Genomic DNA, 13,493 nt, shown 5'->3' with positions numbered 1-13,493 from the left:
GACTATGCACCAAAAACATTTAGCATGTTATAATAATTAAGTTATAAATATTATTCCTTATGAAAAAACTTCCAATTCATATTTATTAAAGTTAACATTGCCGGGCACGGTGGCTCAAGCCTGTAATCCCAGCACTTTGGGAGGCCGAGACGGGCGGATCACGAGGTCAGGAGATCGAGACCACCCTGGCTAACACGGCGAAACCCCGTCTCTACTAAAAATACAAAAAACTAGCCGGGCGAGGTGGCGGGCGCCTGTAGTCCCAGCTACTCGGGAGGCTGAGGCAGGAGAATGGCGTGAACCTGGGAGGCGGAGCTTGCAGTGAGCTGAGATCCGGCCACTGCACTCCAGCCTGGGTGGCAGAGCGAGACTCCGTCTCAAAAAAAAAATAAAAATAAAAATAAAAAATAAAGTTAACATTGGGGTTATGTCCAACAAAATAGAAATTTATAAAGTATTTGATTCATTTTATTTACATTACAATTACGCTTTTTAAATATGCTTCCTTAGGGCCAGGCATGGTGGCTCACACCTGTAATCCCAGCACTTTGGGAGTCCAAAGCACAAGAATCACTTGAGCCCAGGAGTGCGAGATCAGTCTGGACAACACGGTGACACTCCATCTCTATTTTCTTTCATAATTAAAATTTTTTAAAAAGCCAGGCATGGTGGCTCATGCCTGTAATCCTAGCACTTTGGGAGGCTGAGGTGGGTGGATCACCTAAGGTCAAGAGTTCGAGTCTGGCCTGACCAACATAGTGAATCCCCATCTCTACTAAAAATACAAAAATTAGCCGGGTGTGGGGTGCATGGCTGTAATCCCAGCTACTTGGGAGGCTGAGGCAGGAGAATTGCTTGAACCCAAGAGGCAGAGGTTGCAGTCAGCCAAGATCGCGCCATTACAATCCAACATGGGCAACAAACAGCAAAGCGGTGTCTCAAAAAAAAAATGCTCCTTAGCACAAAAAAACCTTGAAGTGCATAACAAATTTCCCACTACATCATTACCCAATTAATAGTTATACTTTAAGGATATTTATGAAAAATCTGTTTAAAAATAAGTATTTCAGCAATATCAAAGAAGTTTCCAACTTTTCAAAATGAGTACCTTTCCAAAAATAAATTGAATTCAAATGTGATTTACTGAGCTTCTATGCATCAGACACTATTCTGGCCACTCAGGGTTCAGAGATGAGTAAGGCTGGGCCCTTGTCCTCACAAAGCTCACAGCCTAGTGCAAGAAACATTCCAAATCCCCTTTCCACAGAAGTACATACCTGCATTTTCTGTTTGATATTAACTTGACAAGGAAAGGCATTATTTTTTTCATCCAGTTTTGAAGTAACATCTTCCTTCCGAACAATCACCTGCTTTATTGACGGACGTTCTGTTTCTTTGAATCTTTGAGATCTATATGCATCAATGCTTCAGGAGGTAAGTTACATTCTATTAGAAATCCAGCAACACACTGAGCACTATCCTTTATTGAATATATCAGCAGAATTTGACACTGATATTGAACATGTCAGCAGAACATTTCACAACAGAATGGAACTCTCATTTGGTGAAAGAGAGGCTAACAAAAGTTATTCCAAACTTTTATACAGATGAGTTATTAATAACATTATAATTACAAATTATAACACGACTTACGTCCATCTAAACCATGACCCTTAGTGAGTGAATGCCTTCCAGAAATGTTCTTACCTGTAAAGAAGATCACGATCTTCAGAACCAAGGCTATCACCAGATTCAGCCCGAGGGACACGAGTTCTTTGGAATTTTCCTGGTTTTGGACTTTCATCACTTCTGCTGGTGTCTTTCAATTCCAGTCTAGGTGTGGACACTAAACCCTGTGGGAAAACACATCAGACATTAGTGGATTTTATGGATAAATAACATTGATCCTAAATAATTCATTTTATTGTGTGAAAAAAAAAATGAATTCTCCATTAAGAAAAAACTCCAGTAAGTTGATTGATTAATCATAAAAACAAAGCAAACTAAGTTCCTAACACATAAAAGAATAAATAAAACTACAAAGACAGCTGAAACTTATACTTAAAAAAAAAAAAAATTCTAGTTGAATCAATTCCCAGAGTTGCAGTTATTCAATTGAGGGTGAAAGCTAATAACAGTAGTTAGCTGTAAATAAATGTTAGTTATACGTGTTCGGAGCTAAATACTGATATACTAACACAACAATGTTCACATCAACTCCACAATATAGGTATTATGAATAACCTTGTTTAACAGAAGAGGAAACGGTGGCATAGAGAGGTTAAATAACCTGACCAATAAACAGTCAGTAAATGGCAGAGCCAAAAGCTGAGCCCAAATGTCTGGCCTTTTAAGCCATGTTACTATTTGGATTTCATCTAAGGTCAAAAGGAAACCACTCAAGAGTTTTAAGGTTTCTTTTAAGAGAACTGACAAGAGGTTTGCAAAACCCCCTTGGCTACAGAGCCAAACGCCCATCTGTCAACAAGAGAAAGGGGAGATACGAAACTACTTAGTTTACTTATGTCCTGGGCCTGTTTAGCCTTCTCTTACCTCTGGACTTACCACACCAACTGTTTGTGCCAACGGTGCAAGTAAAGACATTGAGGAGATATTCAGTGCATCTTCCTGTTCCTCGCTGCTTTCTGCTAATGCTTGATCCATCTCCTCTTGGCTCTTCTCCATATCTAGTTCACCTTCCTCTAGGACATCACTGAAGATGTCATTAATTACTTTTGAACTATTGATATCATCATCATTATCCACACTCATCTCAATTTCACGTATCACGTCTGAAAAATATTTCAATAGGTGGATACTGTGACTCAGACATTTAAGGATTAAAGGCATAACAAAGAAAATTTAATATTCATATTCTTACTAAATAGGAAAAATGCCTTAAAAAAGCACCTCCTAAAAAGAAAAATAAGCAAATACTACTAATAAATGAAACCAAGATAATCTTCAGTTTCAATAACACTGTCTAAGAAATGAATATTGGTGATCCCAGCACTTTGGGAGGCCAAGGTGGGCAGATCAACTGAAGTCAGGAGTTCGAGACAAGTCTGGCCAACATGGCGAAACCCCATCTCTACTAAAAATACAAAAAAAAAATTAGCCAGGCGTGGTGATAAGTGTCTGTAATCCCAGCTACTCAGGAAGCTGAGACAGGAGAATCATTTGAACCCAGGAGGCAGAGGTTGCAGTGAGCCCAGATGGTGCCACTGCACTCTAGCCTGAGTGACAAGAGCGAAACTCTGTCTCAGGAAAAAAAAGAAAAAAAAAAAAGAAATGAATATTGGGTCTATCAAAACTGATTTAATACTTTGTGTTTAAGTAAGAGCATTAAGAACTCAAATGTAGAATAATAGCCAAAGACTTCAGACTTTCAAAAAATATTCTCTCAAATGACTTTTTCTATTGTTGAGAGCTACCCTTTCACACAGCAGTCAATAATAGGAAAATATTAATGTCACTTAGGGCAGGGTTCGATAATAACCTTCAGGGCGCTAACACCTTGTGGTATTATGATATATACTGGTTTTTGTCCATGATTCCTCGTTCATAACGGCCGTATCCCTAGTTACTGTCTTTCATTATAATGTTGGGTGTGTTAGGCCTCACAGGAAACAGAACTCTCCTGCCCTCCTTTTACCTCCCCCAAGGCAGGTCTCTAATCTTCTCCCATCTTTCTCGCTGTGGTTCTTAAGAAGACCCCCCACCCCCGACCAGAGAGGATCCAGCCTCATACCCTGGGGGAGGGAATGCTGACTTTATGAAGCTTCCAGTGAAAACACAAAGAACTGGGTTCAGGGAGCTTCTGGATAACCAAACAAGTGGAGGTTCCTGGACGGTGGTACCCAGGGAAGGCAATGGAAGCTCCCTGCCCCTTTCCCTATACCTCACCCATATCCTTTATAATAAAGCAGTAAACATAGTATTTCCCAGAGTTCTGTGAGCCAATTAATCAAAGCTAACGAGGGGGTATCACAGAAACCTCAGCTTGAAGCCGGTCGGTTAGAAGTTTAAGAGGCCTGGGCCAGGTGTGGTGGCTCATGCCTGTAATCCCAGCACTTTGGGAGGACAAGGCAGGTGGATCACGAGGTCAGGAGTTCGAGACCAGCCTGGCCAATATGGTGAAACTAAAAATACAAAATTTAGCCAGGTTTGGGGGTGCACGCCTATGGTCCCAGGAGGCTGAGGCAGGAGAATCGCTTGAACCTGGGAGGTGGAGGTTGCAGTGAGCCGAGATCATGCCACTGTACTCTAGCCTGGGTGATGGAGTGAGACTCTGTCTTAAAAAAAAAAAAAAAAAAAAAGTTTGAGAGGCCTGGACTTGCAACTAGTATCTGAAGGAGAGGAGGCAGTCTTGGGGACTGAGTCCCCAACCTGTGGAATCTGACACTACCTCCATGTAGCTAGTGTCAGAATTGAGTTGAATTGAACTGGTCACAAATGTCTTCTGTGTTGATGATTGTTGTGGTGGTGTGAAAACAGAGGAAAACACGGTCCCAGAGAGTTTTTCCCTGAAACACCCCTCTACCGGTACAGACTGTGGGAGTGCAGCACCTTTCCTATCTCTGTGAAAGTCAGTGAGGGTCTTAACCACACTTTCACAGATGCCTGTGAGCTAGCAGTAACTGTTAACAGTACCACATCTTGGTAGAAGCTACAGTATATTCTGATTTAATTAAAAAAACAGAGACACTCTCAATTTGAATATGTGCTTCTATCAATATATTATTTCCTATAGTATGTGCAAAGTTAATAATACATAAAAAATAAAAACCAACCAATTTTCTGCTCAACCTTTGGGTCTGATGTTACTTTTAAGGATTTGTCCTCTTCTAAAAACAATGTTATTTTCAAAGGGCTAGATTTCGTCATTTTGCATTCAGTGAAACCTAAAAATGTTTAAGAAAGACCGTATTAACATATATATAAGAACTTATAATTTTCTAGTTAAGGAATCTTGTGTGTCTTTTTTTCTGATTATAAAACTATGCATTTGTTTTAAAATATTCAAACCCAGAAATGTATAGAAACACCCTTCCCCGAACACCTGTCCTCTCTTAACCCATTTATGCCGGAGGTTGCAATTTTTTTGTGTGAAAAATCAGACCTCGGTGACAACCTTGAGCAGTAGGATATAAGTAACTCCCACAAGTTTAGCATTCCAATAACAGAACACTAGGCATAAATGCGTTAACTTTTCCCCCATCGAGAGAGAAATGGGACAGTAATATTACCAGGTTATTGTTCGTTTTTCCAGTTTCCCCCCAGGTATGCATATTTCATTTTGTTTCGTTCTGTTATCATACCATACATACTACTCTGCAATTTGTTTTTTTACTTTAAAAACAAAGTGTCAGGCCAGGCACGGTGGCTCAAGCCTGTAATCCCAGCACTTTGGGAGGCCAAGGCAAGCAGATCACGAGGTCAGCACATTGAGACCATCCTGACTAACGGTGAAACCCCGTCTCTACTAAAAATACAAAAAGAAATTAGCCGGGCGTGGGGGCGGGTGCCTGTAGTCCCAGCTACTCAGGAGGCTGAGGCAGGAGAATGCAGTGAACCCAGGAGATGGAGCTTGCAGTGAGCCGAGATCGCACCACTGCACTCAAGCCTGGGCGACAGAGCAAGATTCCATCTCAAAAAAAAAACAAAAAGAAAACAAAGTGTCAGTAAAATTACTCAAAAACTAGGAATAGAAGGAAGGTACACAACATAACAAAGGCCATATATGAAAAGCCCTCAGCTAACATTATACTCAACAGCGAAGGATTAAAAGCTTTTCCTCTGAGATGAGGAACAAGACAAAGATGCCTGTTTTAATGACTTCTATTCAACACAGCATTGAAAGTCCCAGCCAGAGCAATTATGCAAGAAAATAAAAGGCACCTGAATTAGAAAGGAAGAAGTAAAATTATCTCTATTCACAGATCACATGATCATGTATGTTGAAAACCCTGGGCTGAGCGCAGTGGCTCACCCCTATAATCCCAGTACTTTGGGAGGCCGAGGCAAGCAGATCACGAGGTCAGGAGTTTCAGACCAGCCTGGCCGACATGGTGAAACCCCATCTGTACTAAAAATACAAAAATTAGCTGGGCGTGGTGGCGGGCACCTGTAATCCCAGCTACTCAGGAGGCTGAGGCAGGAGAATCGTTTGAACCCAGGAGGCGGGGTTTGCAGTGAGCTGAGATTGCACCATTGCACTCCAGCGTGGGTGACAGGGCAAGACTCCATCTCAAAGAAAAACAAAAAAAGAAAGAAAACCCTAAAGATTCCCCAAAAAACCACTGAACAAATCTAGCAAAGTTATAGAATACAAAATCAACACACAAAAATCATTTGAGTTTCTACATACTAACCATGAACAATCTAGAAACACTGACCTATAGGTTCTGTACTGGAATTTTTGGCTGGTGTCTGGTTTTCTGTCACCTTTTCTGTTACTGGAAGTGACTGAGTTTTTGAAACACCTTGGTGTTTTTTGAGGGGAGTGCTCTGACAGTGAGTTTCCTGCAAAAAGCAAATGAAAAAGTAAATTTCATTTCTCAAAACTATAGATTTTATTTCTATGTTATTAAATGAAACAAGATTATTATTAAATATTATTCTGTATAAGTTTCCTTAGAACAAAAGAAACAGTGTGTGTGAATAGGCCCAGTCTTGTTTAGAACACAACAAGCCCTCAGTGCTAGTTCACATTCTTGGTAATTCTCAGTATGTAAAATCTCTTTTGGAGACAAGGTGGCAAGAAAGAACAAAAATTCACATCAGGGCTCAGTTTTAGATAAGCCAATAAAAGTGAAAGCCTCTCCATGAAGTCTGGGTATTTGGTAAAATAAAATAAAATAACAACAAAAAAACAAAGTGAAAGCCATACAAAGGGAAAAACACCCACCCCTATGTCACCGCTTATCTAAACCCACACCTATAACATCTGCGACAGCTCCTACACATCAGGATTCCATTTAACTATCAGTTACCCAGAGGGCAAGAGCAAGAGAAAACAAGGACAAAAACAGATCAGAAGGTAACGAAAGAAGAGAAGAAAACATTCCCTCATCTGAGTCTTTTTATTCATTAGCAAGGTTATTTAAGAGGAACATTCACTATTCTGTTTTGTGTGTTTAAAGACTTTATATTGTTGTACAGATTATTTCATCAAAGAAATAAAAGACTGTATGAATAAAGCCATAGTAGAAATCACCAAATAAGAGTAAAGATAAAGGCAGCTAATACTTACACAGAGCTCAATACGTGCCAGCCACCTTTCTAAGCACCTTATATCTATTGCCTCACTTAATCTTCCCAATAACCCTCTATGTTAGGTACTAGTATCTCCATTTTACAGATGAGAGAGCTAAGACACAAAAAAGTTAAGTATCTTGCACACAGTTAGTGACTGGCAAAGCCAGTATATAAACCCAGGTACTCTTGTTCCAGGTCTAGTTCCAGACTTTATTGTCTCTCAAGTTAGAAGCAGCTTTGGATGTGTAAAAGCAATGTAATTAGCGTGAAGATGAGTGGATTAAAAAAATACACAAACATTTTTAAAAAACACTGAAAGCATAGTAAATTATCAAATGGTTCCACTACAAAATGTATGGTTTCATATCTCAACTAAGTCTCAACACTACCCCCTATTCTTCCTATGTCTGAGTCAGCTCTCTCTTCTTTCCTCCACAGTATTTCCCTGTCACCTTCCCTTACCTAAGGATGAATGAAACAGGTTTCAGCAGAAAGTCCATCAGTTTTTGCTCTCATAGCTCTGAGACTACCAGCACACCTACATGCTACTTTCCTTTCCTTTTCATCACACAGGAGATTGTCCTCATCAGTTCTGTTCCCTTCACTGTGCTGAGTTCATCCATTCTCACCTCATCCCATTAATTATCACCCCTTATCTCATCACACAAATTGACCTAGGTCTTAGAAAGGACAAAACACATACAAACCATACTTTCCTTCATCTCTTCTAGGCACTACCTCCTTTCTCCCCTCCATTAGGACCAAACTTCTAAGAAATGCCTGCACTCATTGGCCCTGCTCCTCATGCCCATTCCCTCCTCCACCCAGCACCACCTGCATGCCACCTTCACCTCTTCACTAACACTGCTCTTTGCCATGTTACAGCAAACTTCTTACTTCAAAACCTAGTGGATTTGGCTTAACCCACATTTGAAACATGACAATACCAACCACTCCTTCCTTCTCAGAAGTTTTCTTTCTTTCCTTGACTTTATTTCTCTTTTTTTGGAGTCTCACGCTATCGCCTGGGCTGGAGTGCAGTGGTGCAATCTCGGCTCACTCAAACCTCCGTCTCCTGTGTTCAAGGGATTCTCTCGTCTCAGTCTCCTGAGTAGCTGGGATTACAGGCACCCGCCACCATGCCTGGCTAATTTTTTTTGTATTTTTAGTAGAGACAGGTTTTCACCATGTTGGCCGGGCTGGTCTCAAACTCCTGACTTCAAGTGATCCACCTGCCTCAGCCTCCCAAAGTGCTGGGATTATAGGCATGAGCCACCGCACCCAGCCCCTTGACTTTAAAAACACTGCCTTCAACTGCATTTTCCTCCTAGCTCTTATATATGTAACTTTCTGGGAGAATTTCACAGGTTTATTGGGAATTATTTAGTACAAAATAGTTTAAGAACCCTGCTCTATACTTTCTAGAGACATAGGCGGAAAGCCATGAGAATATGATATGCTGATAACCAGGTGAAGAAGGCACTCCCAATAGAAGAGTGATCGACAACGTCAAATGCTACTAATCAACTGAAAATTGATTAGTAGGTGAAGATCACTGACAAATGTGATAAGGATACTGACTCTGTGGAAGGAGTGATGGCAAAGCTTAAGCAGAGAGTTCTAGAGAGAAGGAGGAAACCTGAAAGCAACAAGTAGGAATAACTTGTAGAAGAGTCTGCATGAAAAGGAGGCAAAGAAAAGGAGGGGAACAGGGTCATGAGAGTTGTTTTTGTTTTCAGATGGCAGCTTGTTATATGCTGATGGGAAGGGTCAGCAAGCATATTTCTTCCTTCCTTCAAATACAAGTTTGTTGAGCCCCTACTCTGAGTCAAGCACTAAGAACACAGGTAGAGAAGAGTCCCATAGGCAGTGGTGGAAAGCAAACTTAAACATTCACGGGAAGATAAATATTCTAGTTGAGGTATACACAGGATGACGTGGGTAAAAAAAGTGGGACCCTTTGAGAAAAGGGCCAAGGAAGAATTCCCAGAGGGGATTAACGTTTGACCTACTCTTAATGAAGTATGAGCTCACCAGGGAGATATTCCTGACAGATAACAGAAGTCAAAGGCAGAGAGATGTGAAAACATGGTATATTTGGCCAGGCGCGATGGCTCATGCCTATAATCCCAGCACTTTGGGAGGCCGAGGCGGGCGGATCATGAGGTCAGGAGATCGAGACCATCCTGGCTAACATGGTGAAACTCCATCTCTACTAAAAATACAAAAAATTAGCCGGGCGTGGTGGCAGGAGCCTGTAGTCCCAGCTACTTGGGAGGCTGAGGCAGGAGAATGGCGTGAACCTGGGAAGTGGAGCTTGCAGTGAGCCGAGATCCCACCACTGCACACCAGCCTGGGCGACAGAGCGAGACTCCATCTCAAAAAAAAAAACAAAAAACAAGGGTATATTTGAGAAACTGCAAATAGCCTGCATGGCAGGACTGACACATACCTGTGGAGGAGCAGTGGGGAGGAGCCAGGCGAGGAATCATTCTACATGCCAAGCCAAGCAGTTTGTGAATTTTTCTGATGACGACTATGAGGAGCACTCCAAGATTTTAAGCAAGTGAATACATGAATATGCGACTTTTAAAAATATTTCTCTGCCGGGCGCAATGGCTCATGCCTGTAATCCCAGCACTTTGGGAGGCTGGGATGGGCAGATCACCTGAGGTTAGGAGTTCAAGACCAGCCTGACCAACATGGAGAAACTCCGTCTCTACTAAAAATACAAAATTAGCCAGCAAGGCACGCACCTGTAATCCCGGCTACTCAGGAGGCTGAGGCAGAAGAATCACTTGAACCCAGGAGGCGGAGGTTGCGGTGGGCCAAGATCACGCCCCTGTACTCTAGTCTGGGCAACAAGAGTGAAACTTCATTTCAAAAAAAAAAAAAAAAAAAAATATATATATATATACACACACACATATTTCTCTGGCAGCAACTGGTAAGGCAGATTGGAGAGTAGTGAGACTAGAAGCAGGGTGTTCAGTACAAAGCTACGGCAGTAACTTTGGTAATAGCAGAGGAAAATATGGAAGATGAGGCAGGTTGGTGAGAGATTTAGAAAACTAATTGCTGCACGTGTGTGTTTATGCATATGTGTGCTGGGGCAAGAAGATGGGAAGACACCGTAAACAAGAGGAAGAATCCAAGGAAGAACTTCCAGATTGTTTTAGATGATGAGGTATAGAGTAAATCAACAAGAGAAGACAGAGACTACAGATACTACAGCAAAGCACAGCAGGCTCTGCTAGCCAACCACACCTGGAGCTCAGGAGAGAGATCAGCACAGTGGAGCTGAACATCATCAGCATTTCAGTGCTTATCGGAATCTAGGTATGTGGACAGGGAAGAGATATTCCAGAGCAACTGAGAAAAAAAAGTTGAGATCAGAACTCTGGGAAATGTGATTTGTTGAGCAAGTGAACTGATAAAGAAAAATCAATCAAGTAGATCTTTCTCAAAGAATACTGGTTAAATTTACTGTTGTTTTACTTTCTATTAGTCCCCACTGTAAATACAATTCTATTAGCTTAAAAACATATCCTAACACAGTACTTTGAAGACACGTAAATGAAACAGAACACAGCTTACATCGTAGAGATTTTGTTGAAGGCTGTTTAACGAACTTTGACCAGAAGAAAGAGCAATCTGGGAGGTATGTGGTGACTGAAAGGATCCCAGATAGTCTAAAGACATGGTGTGTAGAGAAAAATAAACAGTCATCAATGAGAAAAGTAGATTCTCAGAAATATTTCAGAACCAGCATCTAAGTGGAAAATTAAGTAGACTCGGAAATCAAATGAATGATGAAAATAATTTTCATAAAATTTGATTCTAAGGTCATCAATGAATATGGTGAAGAGTTCCAATGAAATGGAAAAATATCACAAGAAAAGCAGAGTTGCTACGCACATTTAAGGGATTTATAGGCAAAAAGTGACAGAGTTAATTGGAACAGAAAAGTGTGTAAAGAATTATTTGCCAATACAGAACTACAAATTAGATCCCAACACTATTTGGGGACCAAGTCCGCTTTTATATTTCTTGTTTACATTACCTGTTTGGTTTCCAGTTGTTTGCTTTTTGAGTTTCCGCCTTTTTCTGCACTCCATATATTGCCCTTGTCAAAACGGCCACGAAGACATGCTAGTTCTTTTTGACGTTCCTAAACCCATCAAAAGCTGTATTTTACAGAAGAGCCAGTAGCATGTTTAACATCCAAACACTACTAAAATTTTCCTTGTTTTCAGTTTTAAACTGTTTAAAAGGTTTAAACAGTTTGCAGTTTACAAAGTTCACAATACACATGGAATTCACGACAATATTTCTAATTTGAAATGAGTGATACTGTCTACGGCCATACCACCCTGAATGTGCCCGCTCTTATCTGAAATTAGTGAAACAGAGAATCAAGATGCTACTTATCTCAGTCAAAAAGACTGGCATCAGAACCCATTTTGATTTCTAGGTTCTATGCAGAGATCATGTGATGAATAATGTTAAATACAGTACATCATACCTGCTTGAGCTGTTGTGCTAAATGGGTAGTAGATGAAGATGTGTCTTGCTTGAATAATCTTTCTTGGATGGCCTTTGTATTTGGAGTAATAATGGGGGTTCTATGCGGTATGCTACGAGCTGGACTTTCTTTGCTGTGTTCTTGACAACGCTCTCCAAAGCGTTCCAGGAAAGGCTTAATTCCTGCTCCTCCTACAGAAAACACACACATTTTTGGAGGCTATTCAAAATAAAAAATTATTATCATTTCTATGGAAAAAGTTCTAAACTACATTACAGCTTCGAACTGCTTTGATTCTATCAGGAATATTCATTCACAAAGTAAACTATAAAAATACTTCAAAATTTTTAAAAGTTTACTATTCTATTTAAGTACATGCCCTAAAACCTACTCATAGAATTTAGTTATTTAAAAAATAATAATAATTTTAAAAAGGTAGAATGAGGAGAGAACAGTAGGGCTTAGAAAACTCCCAAACTGAACAACCAGAATTTAAATAATTAGAAATTGACTGTATTATATTAATAAATCTACCTTCATCACCAAGCGTGCTGGCCATGGTAACTTCCAACAACTTACATTTCTATAGTCAAATTATTTTATCTTGCTTTTAGGAAGCCTAACATGCAAATAACGGAATTTTTCCTTTTTCTCCTTCAGAAGGAAAACTAGGGATTATTCATTTCATCAAAAGGACACCTTGATTTTACAGTATCTTAAAATAGTGTTCGGTTGGGCACAGTGGCTCACACCTGTAATTCTGGTACTCTGGGAGACCGAGGCAGGTGGATCTCTTGAGCTCAGGAATTCGAGACCAGCCCGAGCAACATGGAGGAACCCTATCTCTATAAAAAATACAAAAATTAACCAGGTGTAGTGGCATGCCTGTAGTCCCAGCTACTTGGTGGGCTGAGGCAGGAGGATTGCTTGAATCTGGGAGGTTGAGGCTGCAGAGAGCTGAGATCATGCCACTCACTGCACTCCATCCTGGGTGACAAAGTGAGACCCTGTCTCAAAAACAAAAGCAGCAAAACAAAACAAAACAAAACAAAACAAAAAACTCCACAGCACTCATTTGAAATAGTATGAAGTAATTTAAAGTAGGGCAAATGGGGCATATATCAATCCCATCAAGAGGATTCTAAGGTTGTATTATATAAAAATAGGCTTATCTATATCAGAGATTAGCATATATTTTCCTGTAAAGGGCCAGGCACTAAATATTTTGAGCTTTGTGGGCCGTATGGCCTCTGTTACAACTATTCTGCTCTGCATTACAAAATGAAAGCAACCACAGACAATATGTAAGTAAATGGGTGTGGCTGTGCTCTAATAAAACTTTATTTGCAAAAACAAGCAAAGAGTAGAATTTGAGCCATGGCCATAATTTGAGGACTTCACCTGTCACTTATTACTACTTCAGGCCATATTCCAAACTAGAGTCCATTAAGAATGCAGTGAAGTATCTAACATAAATATCTCTGAAACCCTGGAAATGTGATTCTGGGTATATCCAGTAGTCACGAACAATTAAAACAAATGTTTCTTATCTAAGCCTTGAGTCTTTAGAAAATTGGGACTAACTAGTCCTATTCCATCTGGGGATCTTGCTATTGTTTCCAATTCTCATTCCGGCTCAACTGGAAATTGCTGATTTTTACCTACCCCATAACTGCTTCCCCACTCTCATTTCTATTTACTGCCCCTT

General features: G+C 40.4%; 1 protein-coding gene across 2 annotated transcripts in view; it reads right to left on the bottom strand.

The window, feature by feature from the left end:
* Positions 1–13,493, bottom strand: part of ANLN (anillin actin binding protein) — a 64,047-nt gene that overhangs the window by 31,563 nt on the left and 18,991 nt on the right. The window contains exons 6-12 of one of the 2 annotated variants that reach the window (XM_023183017.2): positions 11,786–11,976; positions 11,324–11,431; positions 6,399–6,525; positions 4,794–4,904; positions 2,554–2,792; positions 1,708–1,853; positions 1,278–1,425 (exon numbers count right to left, since the gene is read on the bottom strand). In XM_023183017.2, coding sequence (XP_023038785.1) covers positions 1,278–1,425; positions 1,708–1,853; positions 2,554–2,792; positions 4,794–4,904; positions 6,399–6,525; positions 11,324–11,431; positions 11,786–11,976 — 1,070 coding nt within the window. The remainder of the gene's footprint in view (positions 1–1,277; positions 1,426–1,707; positions 1,854–2,553; positions 2,793–4,793; positions 4,905–6,398; positions 6,526–11,323; positions 11,432–11,785; positions 11,977–13,493) is intronic. The other variant, XM_023183018.2, reaches the window with a different exon arrangement.

This window comes from Piliocolobus tephrosceles, chromosome 8 (assembly GCF_002776525.5).
Source record: "Piliocolobus tephrosceles isolate RC106 chromosome 8, ASM277652v3, whole genome shotgun sequence".
NCBI lineage: Eukaryota > Metazoa > Chordata > Mammalia > Primates > Cercopithecidae > Piliocolobus > Piliocolobus tephrosceles.
Note: the sequence above shows the minus strand (reverse complement) of the source record. Positions and strands in the feature narration are given on the sequence as shown.